This window comes from Morone saxatilis, unplaced genomic scaffold (assembly GCF_004916995.1).
Source record: "Morone saxatilis isolate NCDOM2014 unplaced genomic scaffold, NCSU_SB_2.0 Contig11, whole genome shotgun sequence".
NCBI classification, from domain to species: Eukaryota; Metazoa; Chordata; class Actinopteri; family Moronidae; genus Morone; species Morone saxatilis.
In genome coordinates this window covers 8,554,525-8,578,721 of record NW_023339663.1, presented here as the reverse complement: position 1 = coordinate 8,578,721, position 24,197 = coordinate 8,554,525, and the positions used below count along the sequence as shown (strand labels likewise).

The window sequence follows — 24,197 nt, the reverse complement described above, 5'->3', positions numbered from 1 at the left end:
AAAGTGACACCTTTACAATGTTTGTTTTGTGCAACCTCACAATTATTAAATATACATGGAAATAATCATAAAGAACGGCAGCAAATCTACACATTTGTGAAGCTGGAACCATGAAATGTTTTTTTTTTAATTACTCAAATTATTATAAAAATAGTTGACAATTTACACTGCCTCCAGTTTCATACATATACATGCATATAAGCAAGCGAATGAATACTCTACATTCAAATAAATCAAATTTATTTTCTGTTTGCTAATTGATGAATCAACTTATTGTTTCAGCTCTACTTCTTGGTTAGTTTCATTTATAACAAAACATATTGTATAAGCTATCTTATAAAGTAACTAGTAACTAAAGCTGTCAGAGAAATGTGGTGCAGGAAAAAGTAAAATATAATCTCTGATGTAAAATGGAAATTGGTATTAAAAACTACTACTATAGAGTAAATCTACTTTGTTATATACCACCACTACAGACAAATCTAAGATATCTTTGTGAAACTGGAAACTGGTGAGCTCGAAGCAGGAATAAAGATGCCTTTGCTCACAATGATTAGTATCTTGTTGACCAGGCAGTCTTGGAATCTGAAGCAGACATTAAGGTCTTTCTTGTGTATTGAAACACTGGATGGAGGCTGCAAATGTGACTGCCTCACTGCTCGAGGACGGAGAACATGCTCTGACAGACATGTAACTGCTGTCATCCATCAACAAAAGTGGAGGAAACCCAAACAAACACACACGCATACACACAAACACACTTCTCATTAATCAGAGTTTGGTGGTACGGGTTATTCAAAGCCACATTTTTCCTGACCAGTGGGCGTCAACAACAGGGTAAAGGGGAGGAAATTGCTGGATGGGAGCTAATGTGACATAAAAGCAAACATTAAGACTGATATCTATTACACCTGCTAAAACCCCAGTCTCAGAATTAACAGACTCCAGAGCCATTTGTCAAAGTGATTTTTATGGATGACAAATGTCTAAATATCCGCCAAAGAAACTAAACAGCTAAACCTTGAACATGAAGCTTCAGCATTAGTGCAAATCACGTGCTCCTGTAACCGCTGAGTGTAATTACCATATAATTACATCCTGATTGATAATTAATAGTTCAGTACTGCCTTCACACTTAAATAATATCAACCAAAGCTCTAATTTGCTGTGATACATACAGGGAATGTTTTGTCAAAGTTCAGAGGGGTCCCCAATGGGGTCCATTGAAAAAAATAGAGTATATAAACACACAGAGGGAAGCGGTATAATATTTTTGTTATCTTAAGGGGCCTCCAAATTTGCACATTTGATAAATCTTAAAAAGGTTAGAGGAGCACTGTGAAACATTTTCAAAGCATTTAAAGAGCTGATATCTGAATTTCTTGCGAAATGCCACAGTGAACTGTAAAATGGTAAAAGCAGAACAAACTCCTGCAAATGAGTTATACGATTTATGTTTCTGTGACAGACCAAACAAATGCATAAACAAATGTTAATCAAAGTGCTACATGCAAATAGGTACACAGGAAAGTCACTGCTTGACCTTGTCATTGAGGATGATGGCAGCATAGCATGTTGTCTGTCTGTGCCATATGTAGCATGCAGTGTTTTTACCACCACTGTTGGACATTTTACTCAGAAACTTCATATTCTCCCACCTGTCTACAGTGTCTTCAGTATTGTTATTGGTTTATACTATTGTTTTTTTTTCATTGTCAGTTTTTGTATTGCTTTGTCTGAGCAATTTTTATGCTGCAATTTTGATCAGATCTCCCTTGCAAAAAAGGTTTCCATCCTTAGTGGGTCTTAACTGGTTTAAATAAAGATGAAGGGAAAATAAAAACTAAACAAGTTTCCAAACTTGGCCAAAAAGTTTTCTAAAATAATTTTTTTATGTTTCTTTGAAATACAGACTAGGCTCCTCTTTAAAGAAAATATGGAATAATGTGAGGTTAACAGTCTCAAAGCAGACAATTTTACCATAAGCCTTTGTGGAATCAGAGATGTTTTAAAGACATAAATGTACAATATGATTTATTCTCAAATATGTGGATAAATGATTAACAATACATTTCTCATTTGTCAAGCATCTGAGGTGTCAAACAGTTTTACACTGTCCTCAATAAATAAACAATTGCAGTCACTACGTTTCTATTAGCTGCTTGTCAAAAAAAAAAAGCAAAGGTGCAGATTATTTATGATCATCTATGATGTATAACACTGGGAACTTAAAATAAACAGAAATAAAATAATCTGACATAAAAAAAATTTATTTCCCCTGTGCCTGTCCTTATGTAGACAGACTGCTTTCCCATCTACATTAAGATATACTCAAATATTATTAAAATATAATTTTATCTAATGTGCACCCATTAATTTGACTAACTAAATGTTTGGATACAAAACATGACACATGAGACATACTAAAGAAGACTGAGGCAGTTTAAATTAGATGACATGTGCAAACACAAAATTAATCAGAGGATTATAACCTGAAATTTGTTGATTCTGGGCATACATGAACAAATCAGTGATTATTTTTTTGCTTCCAACTGCTAAGCTGTTTTTCCACGTTTCAAAAGGGCAAAATGGAGCCAGAAACAGCACAAACAATCACACATAAAAAAAAACAGCCTGTGGTTATGTAAAGTATTGGATTAATATATGAAAAAAGACCAGAAACTGGAATCTATTCAAGCTAAATCTTCAGGGAACTCTGCAGACTCAATGTGGAGGTCAGAGCTGCAGGTCGCAACCCCACCAACAAAGACAAAACTCAACACAAAACAGAGGGGAAAAGACCCACAAAGGAGGAAAAAACTGACTTGGTTATTCCAAATCTCTTCTACATTTTAAACAAACTTTAGTAGTAGTAACTTTCAGTAGAAACCAGTGCCTTCCTGGACAGTACAAACACACTCCAGTTAATGAAAAGCTGATGTTGCTGCGTACAGACTTCACTAAGTTCTGTAACTTCTCCTATGTCACTGTTTGATACTTAATGAAATCATTACTGCATAATTACCTACAAGATATCACACCATGGTACTATCTTTACGTATTTATCTTATTATAACTATAAAGGAACTACAACTGGGCCCCTATAATAATTACTAAGCAATTGATGTACCCCAAAATATATAAATGAAATTAACCAAATAATGTTTTGCATTATTGATTGCATTTATTAAGCACAAAGCCTTAACAATTTTTGATAACATTTGTTTCACAGATATGTTACCATATGTATATATTTCCTACCTACTGTATTTATTATCAATAATTAGCTCCCTGTCCTGCTCATCATATTGTTGAGATATCAACTGCACAGTCACTATTTAGTTTAATTTTGAGGTACTTTACTTGAGTATGTGTCATTACATTTTAGTTTAAGTTTACTTTTAATTCCACTACATTTATTTTACAAATAAATTCTGATGTATTCTTATATATTATCTACCCAGCAGTAGATAAAGTTAAAATTAAAAAAATTAAAGTGTTGAGACTATAGGTGCTATTGAGCTACCACAGGCACGTTAATGTCAATACTGATTCACGTGCAATGTCCTCTATAAATAAACAAATAAACAATGTATCAATAATCGTAATCAAACAATTTAATATATATCATTGTGAAATAGGCCTGCAACTTCGGGTACTTTAAGTATATTTTTTACCTGTAACAGAGTATGTTTACACTGTGGTTACTGCTACTTTCATTTCAGTAAAATAGCTGAGTACAGTTTGCCACAGATTAAGTCAAATGCTAGCAGAAGCAAACTCTGATCAACTGTTTGTGACACATTGTTATGTGAAGTATAAACTGTAATAAATCTCAGAGGAATCCAGACAGATTCAAGAAGCCCTGAACAAGGCCTCTCTGTCTTCATAATGGCTTGAGTCTACAGTGACAGAAATATGAAACCCAGTGATGACTAAACACAGAAAATTCAAGATGATTATTTGCTTCTTAGACAGTGTTTCACTCAAGTCCACTCTACAACTATGCTGAAATGTCTGTAAGAGAGTTGCCACAACTCAGTTCAAAGCCTGTAATAATGAAGCAAATACATCAGAATTTGTGCTCGGCTGCTCTCTAGTGGTAAAAATTGGAAAATGTTATTTAAAGATGGGAACACCTGTCCACCATTAAAACACAAAAACTCAAATAAGTCAGTGCAATCAATTAGCTTTCTATTGGCCTGAATGTCATAGATGAGCATGTTCTGACTGTTAAAGCTATCTGTGGGATATTCGGAAACTCGAATTATTATCTCAGTCAATAAGTACTTGAGCAGTAATATCCTTTTCTAATCCTCATTGTATAATAAAAATATTTTAGCTAATTAGACCATTAATTATGTTTTTGCATAACACACAAGTGCTAGTAATATGGGTATATTTTCCTTATTTGAACACAAATTTATGCTTCATAATCATCAAAAATATAATCATATGGTCAACTTCAACGTGGAGACATGTGGTATCATTGTAGCTTATATCATCTATTGTTCTTCAGACACGACATTGCTAAAAACATCTGTAATTCACAATTTTCAGATTGCACATTCAACGACAAAAAAACAATCAAAGCAGCACTTACAGAAGTTTCCAGGTGGCTGTAAGCTGTGTTTTGTCAGAGCACACCAGCCAACAGGGAAGATGTCTCTGGAGTCGAAGGCGCACCAATAGTCAAAGGCACCTCGCCAGCCGTCAAACATGACAAAAATCTCCTGACCTCTAACCTCTCCCACTGTGGCAGGACAAATCAGATAGGGGTTCTTCCTGTCCACTGCCTCCAGTTTCATACCTGGCTGGAAGTAGTTTTTAGCAGGGTTGGCTGGTTCCTAAACACACACATACACATACGTGCACATAAGCACGCAAATTAATATTGTGCATTCACAGCATATCTGTTTTAAACTAAAATAAATAGCCATGCACACATAACCAGGTATATCAGGTCAGGTATGTGCCCAAAAACACATTTCACAGTTTCAACCAAATGTTCTCTTTATCAGTATTAGCTCAGCAATTTGATTTGAAGATATCTTGCAACTATTTAAACACATTTACTAATAACTAAACAGAATTTTAATTAAATTTTTATTGAAACAAAACATTGCTTACTCCACTTTTTGTCTGTATGGATTTGCTGGCATGCTGCTGTGTCTGATCCATAGTGTACATGACATATGAGTAGCTCCCCCTTCTGTCTCTGCTGATTACTGCAACTGTGTACTATGGTATTATGACCCAGCAGTAGAGCCAATGATCAGCCTCTATTAGGTGATTTAAGTGTTGTTTAATGTGCATTTTGTGTAGTTTTTAGTGGCATCTACAGCTCATTATAAGGTAACCAAAACAGAGTGATTCTTATTTTCAGGTGATTATACATTAATGAAAAGATACTTATGAATATTATATTCCATTTCTGCCAATAGATCCTCCTAAGTGTTACACACTGGACCTTTAACATTGACTGTTAAGGGATTAGGACACCCTGTATGACTTTAACAGGAACATTATTCCCCATTAAATGTCATCTCTTAATGCTATTCTCATTTTTTTCATGAAACGAGGAGAAAACTCTTACTTTGTGACATCATGTAATTTTGATAACTTCCAAGTTTTATCAGCTTCAGTATAAAATAAAGTATTATCAGTACTGGCCTTCAGTGGCTTCTCCCAGTAGTCATTACCTTTTTAAAAGCAGAGGCTGGAGCCATCTCTGCTCCACTCAGCGTCCGCAGGAGGAACATAGGCCACGAGGAGGCATTCATCCTGAAACCTAAACACCAGGTCAAAATACATCACAAGGGTCAGATTTATTAAAATGGAAACAATTCAACATGATACTGCGTGAAGATATAAATGTGTCTACTGACCATTGTAACAACAACAACAACAGACCATTGTAAGCAATGTTGCAATTAAATGAGCTGTACATATTTGAATTGTTGGCCAGATCAGGGATGCGAGCAGCAATTCAAAGGATCTGCTCAGGTGGAAATAGACTGGTTGCACAGCAGTAATTGTGGCATGTCATAACAGGAAACTCACAGGTATATTAATGATTGCTGCATTCCACTTAGGGGAGGTCCTGCTATTGTGCGTGCCGGTTCACTAGTCACTGTTACTGGGACACTTAGTGGAACGGAGTCATTGCTATTGTGACCCGTGTTTTTCCTGCTGTGAAAAAACTAAATGTCTGCTGTGCAACCAGCTCAACAGGTCTCACTATGCTGGTAATGACATCTAACCATGTATTAATTAAAACAATGAAGGTGTAAGTTGTCCCATTCTAACAGGAGTAACAAAACAAACGTCTGCTGTAGACAGCAGACATTTTGTCTTGTCATGGCAGGAAAAGCACAGGTGTTAGCAGACCTCAAACATTAACAATGACTCTGTTCTATTCAAGTGTCCCAGTAAGCCATGAGAGTCAGCCAGCATGCACAATACCAAACTGAAACTGAAGCAGCTAAATGGAATTCAGCCACCACTAATGTTATTATTTACACCTGTGCTTGCCTGTCAGTCAAGCACAGTCTGTGCACATCCACACTGTCCTGAAACAAGGTCTAATTGGTCAAATAAGTGAAATCACCTGTGTGAGTATGAGTGTGTAATAGCTCTAAGGTTCAAATAATGTTAATGTAATGTTGTATTTTTAATAAAGTGTGTGTATGTATCTGTAGTAGTGTGTATTTACCCTTGAAGTATTTTATTAAAAGGCACATGTTGGCTCTTTGAGTGTTATATTTCCTAATTTTCATGGTTACCTGAAGTGTTAGTGTACTTTTATTAGTAGTAAATATCTTTTAAGGGAATGTTCTGTGTCTTAATTGGAAGTTTAGTGCTTGTTTTATTGCAGCTCCTTTAGCTTTACTTTCTCTTTTGGTTCTGGACTTCTGGCTTTTATACAACAGAGACCCTGTTTTGTCAGGGAGGTTTCGCTGTTGCATTCCAATAAAGTCCTGAAAAGTGTGGTCCACGGATATGTATTAGATCCACTACATATCTATCACATTTTGAGTAAATTATTTGTTTGAGACATTGTTTAATTTTAAGATATTTAAATATTTCACTTGAAATGTCATGTAAAAACAGACTCACTGCTGGCTGTACCAGTGTAAAGACACTCACCCAGCGGTGGCTGTAGCATGTCTCCGGTCCTTTCGCAGGTTCCTATTGGTTGAATTTCTAACGAGTCGATCAGTCTCCAGAAGTCGTTGGTGTTGTCACTACCATCCAGACGGAGGCGTAGACGAGTACCCATCATGCCCATCACCGTTGCAATGCACACAGAGTTAGAGTTGCGAGGGTCCCGTGCCTCAAGTTTCATACCAACTTTAAAGTCATTGGAGGGGGGCACTCTGGACTGCAGAGGGACACACAGTCACTGTCATGTATTGTGACATGTAGTGTGAAATACTACCAGTCTTTAAGCTAATGCATCTTAATAATCAGCTACCTGTTTGAAACAAGTCGGTGACGCTGCGACAGAGGACGTTTCTCTCAGGTAGTCTTCCCAACTGAACGGTTCTAGTAACAAAAACAACAGAAACAAACAATTGATTACTGGCAGTTGTTTTAGGAAAGTGCAAGAGAAAATGCAGTGACAGCCACAAAGTGCAAGTACTAAAATATATTATAATGAAGTGACCCAAACAAATGTTCACAAAATAATTTCAGGAGGACTAAAACTTCTGAGGTACTATTTTTTGTCTTAAATCTGCAATAACTGTTTTTTTGGCCCCTTGGGGGCAGCAGATACAAAGCTATGGACACAGAATTGATATATCATGATATTTTAAGCGGATGAACTTGTCTATTTATACATTCAGTAGTTACAGAACATAAGTCCAATATTCACTCTTTATTAGCTCTTTTTGTCTCTACCAACTCCTGTGGGGAATATATGTCTCTGTAACCAAAATCTCAGCATTTTAGCAGACTTAGACATATTTATGTAAATCATAAATATAACAGACTTTACAATTGATTACAGCGATAAGGAAACATGCCCATTTTAGGCTTTTTTATGCTACAGTTGCTAAATCTGTTTAAAAGAAATACAGCAATACATTTTGGTTAAATTTGGTGCACATCAATAACTTGCTAAAACCTTCTGAATTTACAGTTTAACATGTAACTTATGAGTAACTTATTTAGCTAACCCACGCCAGAAGTTAATGAATAAAAGACAAAATAGGTTACTGCAAGAATTGACACATCAACTGCTGAATCAAAAAAGCTATTAAGTCAAAAAGATTTAAATTAGACCGCTAATGAAAGGATCAACAATAAAGAGGCGCAAGCCAGAGAACAGAGTTGCCAACCATTAGATTTGTCGAGGGCAGAGCCTGCTGTGATGCTGCTTCGTCTCTCCTTCTCCTCTTTTTGATCTGAAATCAAAAGATGATTGAACTGCTCATCAGGATTTGGGAGCTACTGATACGCAGGTTGTAATTACTGTGCGAATGAAGGCATGAAACCTGCAATTGTAATAGTTCAAGGGAAAAATAAAATGATCGCAAGCATACCAAACACCAAAAATTATAATGATGCAGTAGCAAGGACGTGCACAAGGCGGGGCTAATGTTGCCTGAGCAACAACCTATTTGCCCTCTTTGACTGAGCTGCCCTTCTGCTGTTGTGCCTGCACAAATACAAGTAGCTCATTTGCTAGAGATAGACCAAATTAAATAAAACATGTTGACATGTTTGCATCACATTGTGTGATATTTTTTATATTATGTTATCACATAAACTAATTTTAGCCATCTAGCTAGCTGGCTTACATAGGCAGCAAGCTACATGCAAGATCCTGTAACCTGTAGCATAATAAAGCAATATTGCAACGTGATGCAAGCGTGATGCAAGCCACGCATTGTTCTGAAGCATTTTTATTTACAGGGCATCCCATTTGTTATACCATTCCTTAGGGGTTGCCCTTTTTTCAGGTTAGAGCAATAGCCCCTCCAAATGTGTGTGCACGTCCCTGTGTGGTTGGAAACATCAGTGAGCATTTTGATTTGTGTGTGTGTTGTTTGGTGATCAAATTGTGACATTTGAGAATTAGTCTAAGGCCAACAGTGACAGGAGGACAACCAGAAGAACAATATTGTGAAGGCCTACCCCTGTGTGGTGTTCGGCCCATGATGACCAAAGTTAACCGTGCTGCTGCAGAGGAGGTGAAGTCAGACAGGCTTTTACCTACACAGACGCTGGAGAGGAGACAGATACACTCTGAAAACTTCATCCACAATAGTCAAAAAATACCAGAATACAGAGACCTACAGTTTGGGATTATTTTAAAATGGCTCTTTGATACACAGCCCCATTAGAGTTAATAGATTATAAATTTACATGCAAAATTAATTTCACTGTTGTCCACTAAGACCAAGAAAGTGAATTACATCACTCCAGCTCTCAGATCTTTACACTGGCTTGCTGTGTGTCAAATAATTGATTTTAAATTACTACTGTTGGTTTATAAAGCACTCGTCTGGACCAGCATTTAGTTTTTATGCACCACATATCTGGAACAAACCCAGAAGACTTTAATTCAACAGTTCTTTTAAATCAGGGTTTAAGATTTTTTGCCACTGCATTTTATTAATTTTAGGACTATTTTTATTTTTTTATTTTACTCTTTCAATCCTATTAAATCCTATTCAATTAGCTGAAAATAGTCCAAATACACATACAAACAACAAATACACTATTGACTCTGAGTAATGTTTGCTAAAAACCTGCAGCATCCATCTGTTTTAGAAAATTACTGAGCATTTTTAAAGAATAAGACTGTATATTTGTAACACATTATTAAAGATTTCTGTCTGCAGTAGGAATGAATGGGTTTTCCGGAATGGCACTGCAGATAGGGTAGGAAAGTCCGAAAGTATTAAGAGACTGACTAACATGCTGTGGTTTTATTTCTTTTTTCACAGGATTTGTTGACAGTAAGAAAAACAAGATTATGTCACAGGCAAAGCCAATCTTCAATCTAAATACTCTGTTTGCTGCAGTTTGTTTGCTTCAGGTTTCATTCTGTCATTGTCACATATGATTGATATTTTTCTGATTGTATTACTATTATCCTTTGATATCTAATCTGTTACTCACAATCTGGGTATAAACAGATGATATCCTATAATTTACAGAAAAATACAGCAATCATATAAGATTCATTAAAATCCAATTAAAACATCTCATCCTATTAACTGTGCGTGATACATAGTTATGAGACCGCATAAATACTACAGACATGTGCACTTCTGCTGATGTAAGGGAATTTAAAACAAAAAGTGTCTGACAAATGGTATGTGCTGTTATTTCACAAGTCCATATGAACTCCTCTGACCAAAAGGTTTCAGTTACCAGCTTTGCTTCACTACTAAAGTTTAGTCCTGTAAAAATTGTAAGAAATATGAATAAAATAAAATTGTTACCACACTGTTTATGCTGAAACTCTGCCACATACATCCAGGTTCACAAAAACTCTCGAATAAAGTCCCACTCACTGCAAGGTCTCCACATAGTGAGAGCTCAAAATGAAGCATAAAAATAATCCAAGGTACCAGAGCATCAAAAAAGTGATACATTCCAAATTAAATCCAGAAATCCATAGGTTAAAATCTCTCCAGAACCCAGACAATGCCTCCTTTCCTTGCGTTTGAAACTATTAGCATCTGCAATGTATTGTGACTGTCCCTCCCTCTGAAGACCCCTCTGTCTCAGCAGCGAATCCCATTGAGTCAGAAGGAGCCATAAAGATTCCAAGCTGCCATAAAAAGCCATTAAGACGTGTGGATGTGGGACGTCTGCTGGCTGACATGAAAAGGATTCCAGCTCTGCTCCTCGCCCAGCTCCAGATTGGTTCAGTGTTTGCACTGGTCTGTCTGCCTCGCTCAAGAGGGTCAGACAAAAACTGTCCAGCAGACCAGGAAGCACTTAATTTTTACGGCCTCCATTTACACTGAGGCAGCCACTTATCTGGGATTAGTGTAATGTTCACAGACCTGAACAGTGAGAAGATCTGAAAAATGACCCGAGACCTTGTTTCAGGAGAGGTTGTAACTTTTCATCCACAGATCTGTCAGAGTGGCAGTGGTAGTATTTTTTTCTCACGTGAATTAAAAGATTTGTTAAAACCTTTTTTATAAGTAGCCTATGCAAAATTTGAAAACAATATTGTTGTAATTAATATATTTAGACTACTTTTATATATATATATATATTTGATGCTTGCACAAATATTTTCATTTCATTATGTTACTTAACTAGGTATAAAGGTCACCTTAAGTTCCACGAAAGATGTAATGTCACAGTAGGTAATTTCTGAGAGTAATATAGTATTATCTATTATTAGTGGGGCTGTAACTAATGATTTATTTAATTATCAAATCAATAACCAGTAGATTACTTTTACGATTAATTAATAAAGTCTATAAATTTGTGGAAAAGTTCCCAAAGCATCAAAGGTGATGGATTGAAATTGCTTATCTGGTGACCATCAGTGCAGAAATATTAACTGTACAATGAAATAAAACTGAGGAAAGCAACACATGCTGACATTTTAGAATCTGGAAACAGCACATTTGCCATTTTTGTAACTTAAATGATAAATCAACTGATTGTTACAGCAGTGATAACATTTGAATGTTTCTTTTACATGTTTACAACAACAAAAAATCTTCTTTCGTAAAATGAAGATGCTCATTTACATTATGCTGAACTAACGCCCACGGGACATGTGGCTACACAATTGTAGTGGATGTGTTTGTTTAACTCAAAGAACGTTCTCTGTTTTTTTTAAGGAGAAAATTTCATTTATTTCTCTGATGTCACAAGAATATTTTGACCTACATTTAAGGAAAGGAGTTAAAATAATTATCAAAGTATCAACACGATCCAAAATAAAGTTGTTCAGATGTTTTCAAATTGCTCATTTTGTACGACCAACAAGTTAAAAACCCAAAGATATTCAGTTTCACATTCAACAAAGAAAAGCATCAAATCTAAGGCTGAAATAATCAGTTCATTAACTGACAGAAAACTATTTTGATCTTTTAATCAATAATCAACAAAATGCCACATTCTTGCTGATTTGCTGCTTTTCTTTGTTGAATGTGACTGTAAACTGTAAACATGTTTGCCTGTTGGACTTTGTGAAGAACTTTTATAGACCAAAATATGTATCAGTTAATAATAATAATTCAGAAAATAAGATTCTTCAATAATGAAACTAGTCTTGGTTGCAGCCCTGAGTAAATCCTCTCAACTGAGAACCTGGAGCCAGGAAATATTTGACATATTTGACATGATATTTCCTTGCTTGAAAAATTAAGATTAATCACTAATCAAATTTACAAATTTTAAGCTTGAAAAATAACTTCAATGATAAAAAACTGTCAAAATAGTTGCTGATTAAATTAATAGTTCCATAAAGACTTTAAAAAAACAGACAAGGGGAGTTTATGTGGGTTTGACCAGCAGCAAGTCCTTCTGTGGGATTAGAGGGGAAATAACCATTTTATAAAATCGGACAATTTTGAGATCAACGTACAAATCCAGGTTGAAAACCATCCTCACAGCCTCGCCTGGTGTGTGTGTGTGTGTGTGTGTCAGGCAGGACAGTTTGGAGACAGGAGAGTAAAAGGATCACATTACTGCTGAGAGGCTGAGGGGTGTGAGCCGCTGCAGGGCGTCACCTCCAGAATGGTAACTTGGGATATGGTTTCATATCCAGCAACTTTTGATTACAGAATATTTCTTATCCAAACAGCTTTTTAAATACCAACATTTAGGTATTTTAAGTTGCATCATCATATCCTACCTGTGTGGCATTAGGTTGCATGTGTGGTTGATTGGACGAAGAAAAAAGATCATTACTTTCTTTCATTTTCTGGATTTAGGTTTGGATGGGAAAGACGAAATCAACAGAAGATAAAATATAATTTGAAGAAAAGTCTGTGACGCATTTTCATTTGGTTTATGGTCACATTTTGTGGGCGGGACAGTGGTCCATATGCAGACTAAACGCTGCTAACGTTATCTTCAACGGGCGTGATACTACAAGGCTGCGGGATTATTACCAAACGTTATTTTAGTTGCAGTTTTATCCTCAGCGGGTAGCCAGTAAACATAAAGCAACGGGAAATCTGCAGAGTTCAATGTCGCTACTGTACGCACCAAAGCTGCTCTCCGCCTGCACAGAATACAGTATAAACACGCTCTGCTATCTATCACTGCAGGGGCCAAACGGCAGGGAAGCAGCTCGCTTTTTGATCGCAGCCCCGAAAACAAACGAGAGAGAAACCCGTCATTGGCAGCACATGAGAGTAATAATGAGACATGAGCCGTACCAACCGTTTGAACAAGGTATTTTGATGGGAGATTCCTCACTTTCTATCAGATGCAAGCCGCCATATTCGCTGCAGCTCCGCGCATGTCCACCGCGCAGTGCTGTAATTCATATTTTTCCACTGGAGGTTAAAAAAAATAAAACAGAGACAGAGGGGGGAAATGATTAATTAGTTATTGTATGAAAACAGATATCGTTTCGTGTTGCGTTTTGATAATCAACGGCGTGTAGCGTGGAAACGAAAATTGTTCAGTGTTGTATTTTCTGTGTATGATGCAGGAGGAGGTGATGAGAAGGACAGAGGAGATATAACTGCAGGTTTACTGGAAGGTCAGATTCATGAGAGGCTGTAATAAAGACATTCTTTTTTTTTTTTTAAACAGACCATTTCCGAAAAAACAATTGTGGATTTAATCGTAATAGTGCAATAGACCAGCCTAATTAAGGGAGATTATTGCTGGATTGATTATTAATGTTGAAAGAAAGCCTTTTTATCCCTGCTCCAATAGCTGCTACAGTGTTGAAATACTCAAAAGTCCAGCATTTAACATTTTACTTCATTTAAATATTATCAGCAAATTGTACTCAAGTATCAAATGTAAAAGTGTTCATCATGCAGAATGGCACCAGTTAGAGAGATGTTATAGTACTTTTATATATACATATAATGTTAATATTGATACATTTGCTCTGCAGCTGGAGGAGGTGGAGTAAATTTTAACTACTTTAAACTACTTTCTATGCTGCGTAGGTTGATCTACCAATGTGTCCTATTGTATAAAATGTATTACATAGACTATATATTGTAACTAACTTACAATGTGTCACACTGTGCCATTATTTTATTGGTGTGGGGTGTGTTCTAGTTTGTGAATATTTATAATCCTGTATATATTTTGTTATTCTCTTCTATTTTAGGGTGTTTTTCTAACATATTTCAACATCAGATTTAAAAGAAATAGCCTTATAAGATAACTCTGGCTCATTTGCAGTTTTTATCAGCTGATCGATGAGCACTGTCTCTATCAAATAAACCAATAAAATAAAGCTTACAGTAAAGTTTACCTTATTTTATGTTAAACTGACAATATGTTTTGTTTGTGATCTGTAAATGAACTGTTAGTGTAACGTAGAGGAGTAAAGAAGTATTTCCCTCTGAAATGTAGTGGAGTAAAAGTACAAAGTGTGAGTACCTCAAATGTGTCAAAAGTACAATACTTGAATAAATGTAGCCTATTTATTTAACCCAACTGCAGATTTTTGCCTAAAATATAACACTATAAGTCTATCCATCAAAAAATCCATATATGGCATAACATTAAGAACCTCAGTGCAGTGATAAAATGTGAAAAATGTATTTCAAATCTCGATAATATATCTCCTAATATTCAAACACTTTAAACACTCAAATAACAAATGTGGCATCAAATGTAGGTGAGAAAGTTTTTCTTTGGCAACAACTCAGACCAAATGTTCCACATTTAATGAGTGCAGCTGAGCACTACGACTGTAGGATTAAAAGTGAAATGTCACTCCATATCTTACCCCACAGTAATGATGAGTCAGGATACACTGTCCCATCATACAGGCCACTTGAGAAAAAATAGAGCATTGGTACATTTACTTTAGTATTACAGGCCTACCTAATTAAAAACGTATGTACTTCTACCTTGATCTGAATATTTTATGTTACTTTATACTTTTTATCTGCTACATTCCAGACTAAATTTCCTCTGCATCTGACAGTTGCTATAGGCTATTTTATAATATTTTAAAACATAATAAATGATTGAAATTATGATGCATTTGTTAAAGCTCTATCCAAAAGTATATCAAGTGCTTATATTAGCTCCATTTCAACCACCTACAGCATTAAAAACAGCTTAATGCATCAGGAATACAATTCAGCATTAAAAACAATGAAATTAAATCAATTATTATAATGATAGTGACAGCAACGGAAGTTGTGTCAGTGAGAACAGTGAGTTAAAAGGATGGTGTGGAGGTCAAACACAGAACACATGGCCTTTGGGAGGAGGTGGTTCCTCGCAACAGCCTGTAGCTGCAGCATTTAACGTACAAAATATTTTATAACACCTTGCTCATTATGAAACAGACCGCGTGTCGGTGAATCCAGTGAATTCACACTGATTTCGCCAATTAGTGCAGTCATGAAGGGGAGGTATAGGTGGGGGAGAGTGGAGACAAGCTGCAGGAAGATTTCTAATCACTGACACAACATGGATTGACCAAAAGGAGGGAAGCAACAGCAGTAACCGGCCGTGTGAAATCTCTGTATCATTGGAGGGTGATTGATATCAGGCACATGTAATATTTAAAAAATAATGAGCTGTATTCCATTTCCATCCCAAAGTTTTATTTTATCACAGTCATATTGGATGTAAAAACCACTGCTGGAACGCGCAGACGTCCGTGTTTCTATTGGCTGTGCGCTGCGTCGCTCAGAGGGATGACGATTTTGCTGCTATAACCAGCTGATGCTGAGGCTATGAACACGGAGCCTCTGAAGAACTGTTGACGGTACACTGATACCAAGTCATCGGCGTTATGCCCGCGGATTCGGTCTCATCTCCATCCAGAGATTGAGTGAGTAGGATATTTGATCGTGTCACGACGCACAGGCCCGGGCTTCCCCCCCTCCTGTCGCTCCACATGATGTTTCTTCGTCTTCCCACATCATCATTTTCACGGGCATGATGCTGTGTGCTTCACAGATTGAGCTTTCTCACCTCATACAGGCGACACATCACATCTGCAGGTAAAGAGGTTCATTGCTTTAAACGACGGACGGGCTGCGTTGGATTATCTGTTATTTTTTTGTGCGAGTGCGTGAGATTTTGTCTTAATTATGTTGTTATGGGCAAACGCTATTTGTGGATCTTATTGTGCAACACTGTCATGAACACTGGTCCGCGAACCACGTTGTTATAATGTATGTGCTGGTTGCTGTGTAGGCTGAGAAACGCGTGGACAGCGATGGAATGGTGGTGCGCTCCGCAACGCAGCGACGAGAGAGACGCAGTTTCGATGCAGAGAGAGCAGCATTACTATCCTCTCTCTGCCTATCTCTCTCTCTCTCTCTCACCTCATATACACACGCACACACACACTTAGTCCCGTGCACGCGGACGCACGCACCTGCCTATTAAATGCACACTCCCAAACTCACTCGTTCCCATGGCCTTTCCTTTGCATGCAGACACCAACAGGCGTTTGATGCAAGATTGATGTTACAGTCCGTTCTATCAATATTTTTCAGGACTTTCACAGTGATGTTGCCATCAGTAGGAGAAGGAGAAGCAGCGGCTTATCAATAAACCGACCCTGTGCTGCCTGTACCCATTTTTTAGGCACAGTTTTCTTTAATTACAGGAAAGAATGCATCATAGGTTGCCCCAATTGCAGGCTTTCAGGATATATTTGTCTACTCAGACAAGGTACAGTATGGATCTAATCACTCCCTAGTGGCAACACCATATCCTTAAATGACTAGCCATGGATGGCCTCAACATCCACCTTCTCGTTTCCTCTGAAAAGACTTAGCTGTGTGGAGTGTACACTGCATAGGAAAACGCCCACACAGGCACATGAGCCAAATCAACATTAAAGTGTTTTTGCACTGCTGAATAAATCAAGTGTTATACAAATGAAGTTGGACTGATACTGTGAGAAGCTTTGATGGTTCCAGTCCAACAGCATTCGCATTACAAAAGAGGCATTTAATAACCGTGGTCAGTTTTTGGATGTGTGACAGAAGAAGATCTAAGCCTTTGGATATTATTGTACTGAGCCTTTTTCTTCCTAAAACAAAACACTTTATCATTGAGTGTGTTTAAATGTGCATGGCCTTGGAAATTGGTTCAATATTTTTAATGTGGCAGCAACAGAGAGCTGTAGGTAATTATACAGTGGATACAACACATACAGCTGAGGCTGATGAGAGTGTCAGTAGTTTTCATTAACATGAATGTCGGTACCAAAGGGCATGGCTATTCATCCAAGAGTTGTTGAGATATTTCACAAAAAAACAGAAAAGTGAACTTGCTGGTGGTGCAAGTGGAAAAGTCAGAGGATGACCAGAATCAGTAGGAAACATCACGTGAGAAATATTAATGTTTGTACAAAAATGATGCCAACTTATCTAGTAGATGTTAAGATACTTCAGTGGATAAGTGAAAGCTTTAACTGGCTGATGGCACAAGAGGAAAAGTCGTGGGACCACCGAAATTCTTAGGATTCATACTCTTGACACCGTGGATATCTGTGCCAAATGTTATGGCAATCTGTCCATCAGTTGTTGAGACATTTCACTAAAAAACAAAAACGTATCATGTTGCCCTTAGAAGAAAAGACAGGGGATCACCAGTATAGGATTCAACCTCTAGGGTAATGCATGTTGTTTAGATATTTCAGCCTGGACCAACTGACTGACAGCAAACTACAAAGTTAGACTTGTGCAATGCAGGCAGGGATCAACAGTGCTGCCAGCCATTATGCATTCACTCTAGACTGTCACCCTTGCAGCATCCTCCAGATTGAATGTGTGGCTGATGAGAATAGATGAGATAGGATGAGAGTGTGGAAGTCATGCTTAAGTCATCCATGATTTAAATGTGTCCTCGAGGAAAAGCCTTTCTGTACATCTACATGTCCTAGTTAGCCACCATCTGTGCCAGCAATATTACCAGGATGCTACTGTCTGTGCAAGGAATGATGGGAAGTTAGACCTTGAAATGACCCTTCAACAGCACATTTTAACACCTTGCTTCTCTTTTTTGTCTCTGGTCTTCCAGGTACAACCGTGTGGAGGACTGGATAGAAGTACAAGGTGGACAACCTGAAGACATGGAATAAAGGGAATTTGGAGACGACTGAAACAACTTGAGTCAGTTACATAAATAAAAGAAACTGACTCGTAAAAAAAACACGTACAGCTGGAAGAGAGCTGTAGAGTGAGGAAGAGAGAAGCTGAAGCAGAAGAGGAGTGAAGATGGGGTGTGGTCCGACGCTCGCCATGTTTCTGCTGGACTCTACAGACTCCGTTAGCCGCCGATCAAAGCAGGAGTCTCCTCGCTAAAACCAGAGCAGCTCATTTCACCTGCTGGAAGAGCTCCCACACTCTGTGATGTGATGAATAAGTTTGAAGTCCTTGGCATTGTTGGAGAAGGTACGTGGTTTCACACAGCAGATTTTACAGCATGTTTGTAGCATGTGAGAACTGTACATACTGTTACCAACTCTTATTCTGGTGATCAGAGCCACTGAGGACACAGATGTCATATCCACCGTATCCACCTGTGTGTAAGGTGCATTTTACATTGTAAATCTCCAACATGTCCCCTTTTCAGGAGCTTAGCATTTTTGTTAAAGGGGAGACATTTCTCATAGCATAGTATATAATCCTTAGAGACTGTCCTCAAAGAGAAAACGACAGCATTGGTCATTTGTTTACCATGTACTCTGAAGTAGTTTCCAGGGCCTTTATTTAACTCAACTGCAGAAAGAAGAGGCCTTTATCTCAAACGGGCTTATATTAGACAGGTCTTTATTCCTACATTTCCCTGTTTTGTCAGCATATCTTGCTCGATTTTTAATTTAAAAATCTGCTCTGAAATGTGAAATAATCTGCTCCCAACTCAAAACATCCTCAATGTTTATCTGATGTCAAGATAGTGTCCATTTTTACAGCACTAATTTCATCAGTGCACTAACAGTTATGTCATCATCACCAATCTGCTGCTCTGAGTTTCTCCGCTCTGACAGAAACACTGTTTTCATTATCTAACTATTTCCAGTTGCTTCCATTTCAAAGTTGTTGTTTTTTCAAAGATGGTTAAGTTACCATTAATGAAATTCAACACTTCCTGGGATTGGATTGGTGTTTCACATTAAAAGCGCTCCAGCAGCTCAAAGGGCATGAACCTTCTCCTTAGTAGACTTTTAATCTGCAGGAAGTGTTGAATTTCACGGGCTCTAACCAAACCACGCATGGAAAAAATAGCAGAGCAGAAGCAACTGAAAATAATTAGTGAATTAAAACAGTATTTGTGTCAAAAAGTGAAACTCAGACAGACAGCAGTACTGATGGAAACAGTGCTGTGTAAGGGTGTCATGATACCAGGATTTTAGGATACAATACTAGTATAAAAACATGATACTCGATACCATGGAAAAATAAACACATACTGCGGACCAGTTGATTTTCTTCTCCGTTGTTTCATCCGTGCAACCTTGGATTGAAAATCTGACTGTAGATCAAGAGCTTCAGTACTTTCGATACTATTGACTATATTATTAACAGAGATCATAAAAAAGAAAGAAAGCGATGTTTATGTTTGCTTGACAAAGACCTCCAACAGCCATGTGAATTATGACTCTTGCCTGTCAGGAACAAAGGTGGATGTAGCGTAGGGAGGAGGTCAAAGTGGGTGTTTGGGTTAAGAAAGTATGTGACATGAGCATGACAGACCGCTGTTCATTTTACAACATTTTACATTTTTATCACACACATCTGTAGTTTTCGGACTCTATACACTTCTTAAGACTTCCTGAATTGCATTCCTCTCACAGTGAAACTTTTAGCCTTGCAGAAAATATCTGAAATACTGAGGTCATGCACATAAGCCAGTAGAGTGGGTGCATCAGTTTGTTTTTGTGCGTTTGTGCTTCTGTGATTGTGTTTGAGTGTGTTTTACTGAACAATAAAAAGGTTGTTCAACTCTTGCTTCAGTGACAACATTGATGGCTGGTTAGAAAATGAAATAAATGAGGATCAAATTTGAAGTCTTGCTGCGAAAGACTCGCAAGTATTCCACACACAGGTCCTTCACACATCAAACCATGCAGAAATGCGGAAATTATTTCTTTTAGTCAGCAGCGTCATTGGTTGCTGATTTCAGTGAGATGGACTGACATGCCTCCCTGGCTTCACTCTAATGTGAGAAGACAGAATAACCGAGTGTTTATTGTACTGTTGATAATTCTCACTAACTGTAATCTACATGAGTGCTTGTCAGCATACATTAATCAAAAAGTTAGCTACACAAAGAAGTGCAATTAAATGATGGAAGTTTTAAAGCCATAGCAACAACATTTTTCATGCTTTTTACTTGTTTTAAATGTATAAAATAGAACTTTTCCACATTAAAATGTCTTAAAAAAGCTAGGCCTATGTTGTATATTTTGTTAAGTTATGTTCTTAACTTACCCCAAAATGTTTGCAAAAATGTTGAACCCCAGAGAAATCCATGATTTTGTTCAGGTAACGGAGCATGTCCTTGCTTGCCTCTAGTTTCTATAACTACCGGGTAAATATGGGATACATCGGATACGTCAGAGAGTGAGCAAAGGAAGTCGGCGAACGTGACTAAACGTTCTTTGAATAAATCTTTAATATTATCTCGGCTCATCCGTGAATAATACCTCCTTAATCACGTCAGATTGATTTCAAACACCTTTTGTTATTGTTTTTGATGTGAGAGACTTACTAGCAGCACCAATTTGCATACTGTACATGTAAAGTCACCATGTGTAGAGTTTCTTTCAATTCATTCTGATGGCATGAGTTAAAGGTAATCATTTTTATCATTATAAAAACACATTTTATTGACTATTTTCCTCAACATAAGAACAATGTAATAATAAATAATTATTTAACTGTACTTACACAAAACTATTAGTTTTATTTAGAAATCATGCTTTTTTCTCTCTGTTTGACATGGCAAAATGACATACCTCAGTACCTTTGAGCCTCAGCCACCAATAAGAAAGAGGCCCTTTAGAGTCATGAATCAGTGCTGTAGCAAATTCAGAAACACTTTGTTGTTGCACGTAGGAATAAAACACTGTATCAACTGATATATTCTTTCAAAATTGACCTTGAATCAAAAAAGTGATCTGATTTAAACCATTGACTCCATTTTCAAGTTTCCACAAAGCATAACCTTAGCCAATCAAAAAGCCTAAAATTCTCTTGTGTCAGTACACAAGAGAATTTTAATCTTGTTGATCGGGTGTTTCTTATACTCAGAGCTGTTGACTTCTCTCCTCACTGTTGCACATTCTTGTATTTCTAACTTATAAAAAACAGATATTTTCAAACACAGTGGCTCATCTTTTGTACCGGCAGTTCAAGGAGGTTTCCGTCCACCCAAGCCTTGGAATTGCTCCAACCGCCACTCACCTACAGTAGCATTGTTTATGTAGAAAACACTGTAAACATTTTACTTCTGGAATTCTGGAGCATGTTTTTACAAAGTTTGCAACAAAAGATCATTTCCTCCCACATTTCAATAATCAAAACAAATGTACTCACGAACCATACAGGAGCATGTATAGAGCTCTGTACAGACTCACAAATTGATCTGCTATTTGTGAGTGTAGATTATTTCTCCAAAGTGTCACTGCGACCATTTGTGATCTGCATGTAAGCAGAGCTTACAAATTACCTTATGGAAACACGCCCCTGGAAGTCTAAACTAACTCACAACACTTTAACAGCATAGTTTTTTTAATCACAGGTTTGTTTTATCAGTCTTCCGGAAAAGCTGAACTATGTTCCCACAGGTTTCTGTCCATACCCATAGATGATGAAAGGGTATATTTGCTGGACAGTCATGAAAATATTTAACATTATTTATTTAACAAACATTAAAACAATGATTCTGTCAGTATTCAACCACTACAACTGCCATATGGCTTGCTGTAGGGAATGTTAACAAAAATAACTTTTGTTTTATCTTGTCTCAGCTTTTCACAAAGAACAATAAAAGTATTATCTAGAGGAAAGCCATTTTTATTACAGATGCTAGTATGACATAAATTAGATAGGAAAAGGGTGTAATCAGCTCTTCATAAGACCAAAGTTGTAAAATAAACTTTAAATAACCTTAAAAAACATTTAATCACAGCACAAACACCAGGGCAGGTAACACTGATGGCTACAATACATCCCCCTGAGCAAGCTGGGACATCAAAAAATCTTAAAATCTGAAATATGGATGATCAGCCGAGAACAGGACATGCTTTGCAAAGACAGAAACCCACAGAGATACTGTGTGTGTGTGTGGTGTGTATTAAATGTGTGGGAGAGTACCTATGCCTCTGCCTCACCTATTAACTGTGATTGATTTGATGGTTCTCACCTACTGCACTTGTTTTATATGAACATGTTTGTTCAAGGTTTAGAAGACCAAAACGTAATTGAGATGTTGGAACTTATTGATCTTTTGTTTCTTCCTCTCTATTCCTCGGTCCAGGAGCATATGGAGTGGTGCTTAAGTGCAGGCATAAGGTAAGACAGCATTTCTCATTTCATTCAACAGTCATTTGTATGAAAATATTTGTGATTTGCTTTATTGTGATATGAAGTCTTTGTGTTGCAGTGCATTTTGAAAGTGAACAATCAAATGAAAATATGTCGAAAATGAAACTAGAGCTGCAGTGACTAGTCAATTAATCATTTGAGTAATTTTTCAAGCAAAAATTCCAAATATGTTCCAGCTTCTGTGGATTTGCTGCCTGTTTGTGGACTTTTTTGAACTATTTTGGGGTTTTGGACACTTAAAGCAACACTTTGGCGCCCAGAGTTTCAGAGAGAAATGCTTTTGTTATAAATATCATTGTACATGTGCATGTGTTATGATTACATTACTGATGATCAAAAACTAGCAAGTCGATTTTTTCCAAACACAGCAATTAGTGCAAGAACAGATGCACAGGATGTAGAGTGGGAATGACAGATGCACCATTCACCCCCATTACAAGTCAGTGCAGCATCAAATGATTTTAAAGCTGTTAAGGTTAAGTTAGAAAAGTTACACAATGGGGCTTTAAGGGCATTACTTTGTGCTTTGGGAAGTTGCATGGGCATTTCCCATTTCCACTACTTTATGCTTCATCAACTAAATGATGAATTAATCAGTTGATAATCAAAATGTCTGTTAGTTGCAGCCCTAAATTAAACAAATCTGAGAAGTGGATGTCTGACATTTTAGTTTCATTGGGCCTCTAGTTAATGTAAAAAATGAGTACTTAATATCTCAAGAAAATACAAAGACAACATAGACATTTGCATCAACTTAGTAGGAATAAAAATCATTTTCTGCAGAGATATTCAATATATCGTCTTTCCTTCCTTACTGTCACTACCAGATTTAAATTTATTGTAAATATCATTAACAATGGCAATTTCTACACACAAGATAGAGAAATACCATGTACAATAATGATGCCACTAGTTGCTTGTGGTGTGCAAACTCATAAACTTCAGTCACATACTGACCTACTCTTACACTGTCTGCATGAATCTGAATATTCTCTGAGAGAGACTGGTGTATAATAAGGGCTCTAACCGTTGCTCTTTAAAAAAGTATTTAAATTTATGCCATTAATGTGCTTGGTATGCATGAACGCAAGGCCTGCTGGTATGACTCATTCAGCAGTGCCTACCATACGTGACTGAATCCTAGCTCATGTATTGCTGTTGCATCTTCATCTACTGTTTGCTGTTTCTCTGCAGTGTGTTTCAAGCTAATGTTTCAAAATCTTAACTGGCTATAATGATAAATGTAAAATCTTTTAAGCTAGACTGTAACTCGTAATAACCAGCAGATGCAGTGAAAACATGACAATTGTTCTATAATGATAAAACTTAATGTAACAGTAGCACAAAGAAGAATCAGCAAACAGGCTCAGTCAGTTACACAGATAAATACATACATAAAGAAAAAGAAAAAAAACTTTCACTTTTTCAAAAAATCTTATTCAAAAATGTAATTCTTTCAAATACAACTCTGGTCCA

The 24,197-nt window shown here is 37.0% G+C and overlaps 2 protein-coding genes across 3 annotated transcripts in view; one reads left to right on the top strand and one right to left on the bottom strand.

Annotated features, from left to right (window-relative positions):
- The window catches only part of scml2 (Scm polycomb group protein like 2), a 26,140-nt gene extending 12,675 nt beyond the window's left edge, over positions 1 to 13,465 (bottom strand). For both annotated transcript variants that reach the window (XM_035652163.1, XM_035652164.1), the window contains exons 1-7: positions 13,381 to 13,465; positions 9,145 to 9,233; positions 8,346 to 8,411; positions 7,478 to 7,548; positions 7,150 to 7,384; positions 5,703 to 5,791; positions 4,604 to 4,847 (exon numbers count right to left, since the gene is read on the bottom strand). In XM_035652163.1, the coding sequence (XP_035508056.1) occupies positions 4,604 to 4,847; positions 5,703 to 5,791; positions 7,150 to 7,384; positions 7,478 to 7,548; positions 8,346 to 8,411; positions 9,145 to 9,166 (727 nt within the window). In that variant the 5' untranslated portion in view covers positions 9,167 to 9,233; positions 13,381 to 13,465. The remainder of the gene's footprint in view (positions 1 to 4,603; positions 4,848 to 5,702; positions 5,792 to 7,149; positions 7,385 to 7,477; positions 7,549 to 8,345; positions 8,412 to 9,144; positions 9,234 to 13,380) is intronic.
- A 9,175-nt stretch (positions 13,466 to 22,640) lies between these two features.
- cdkl5 (cyclin-dependent kinase-like 5) overlaps positions 22,641 to 24,197 on the top strand; it is a gene marked incomplete at its 5' end in the record, with an annotated part of 26,771 nt that continues 25,214 nt past the window's right edge. The window contains one exon of the mRNA XM_035652017.1: positions 22,641 to 22,688. Coding sequence (XP_035507910.1) covers positions 22,641 to 22,688 — 48 coding nt within the window. The remainder of the gene's footprint in view (positions 22,689 to 24,197) is intronic.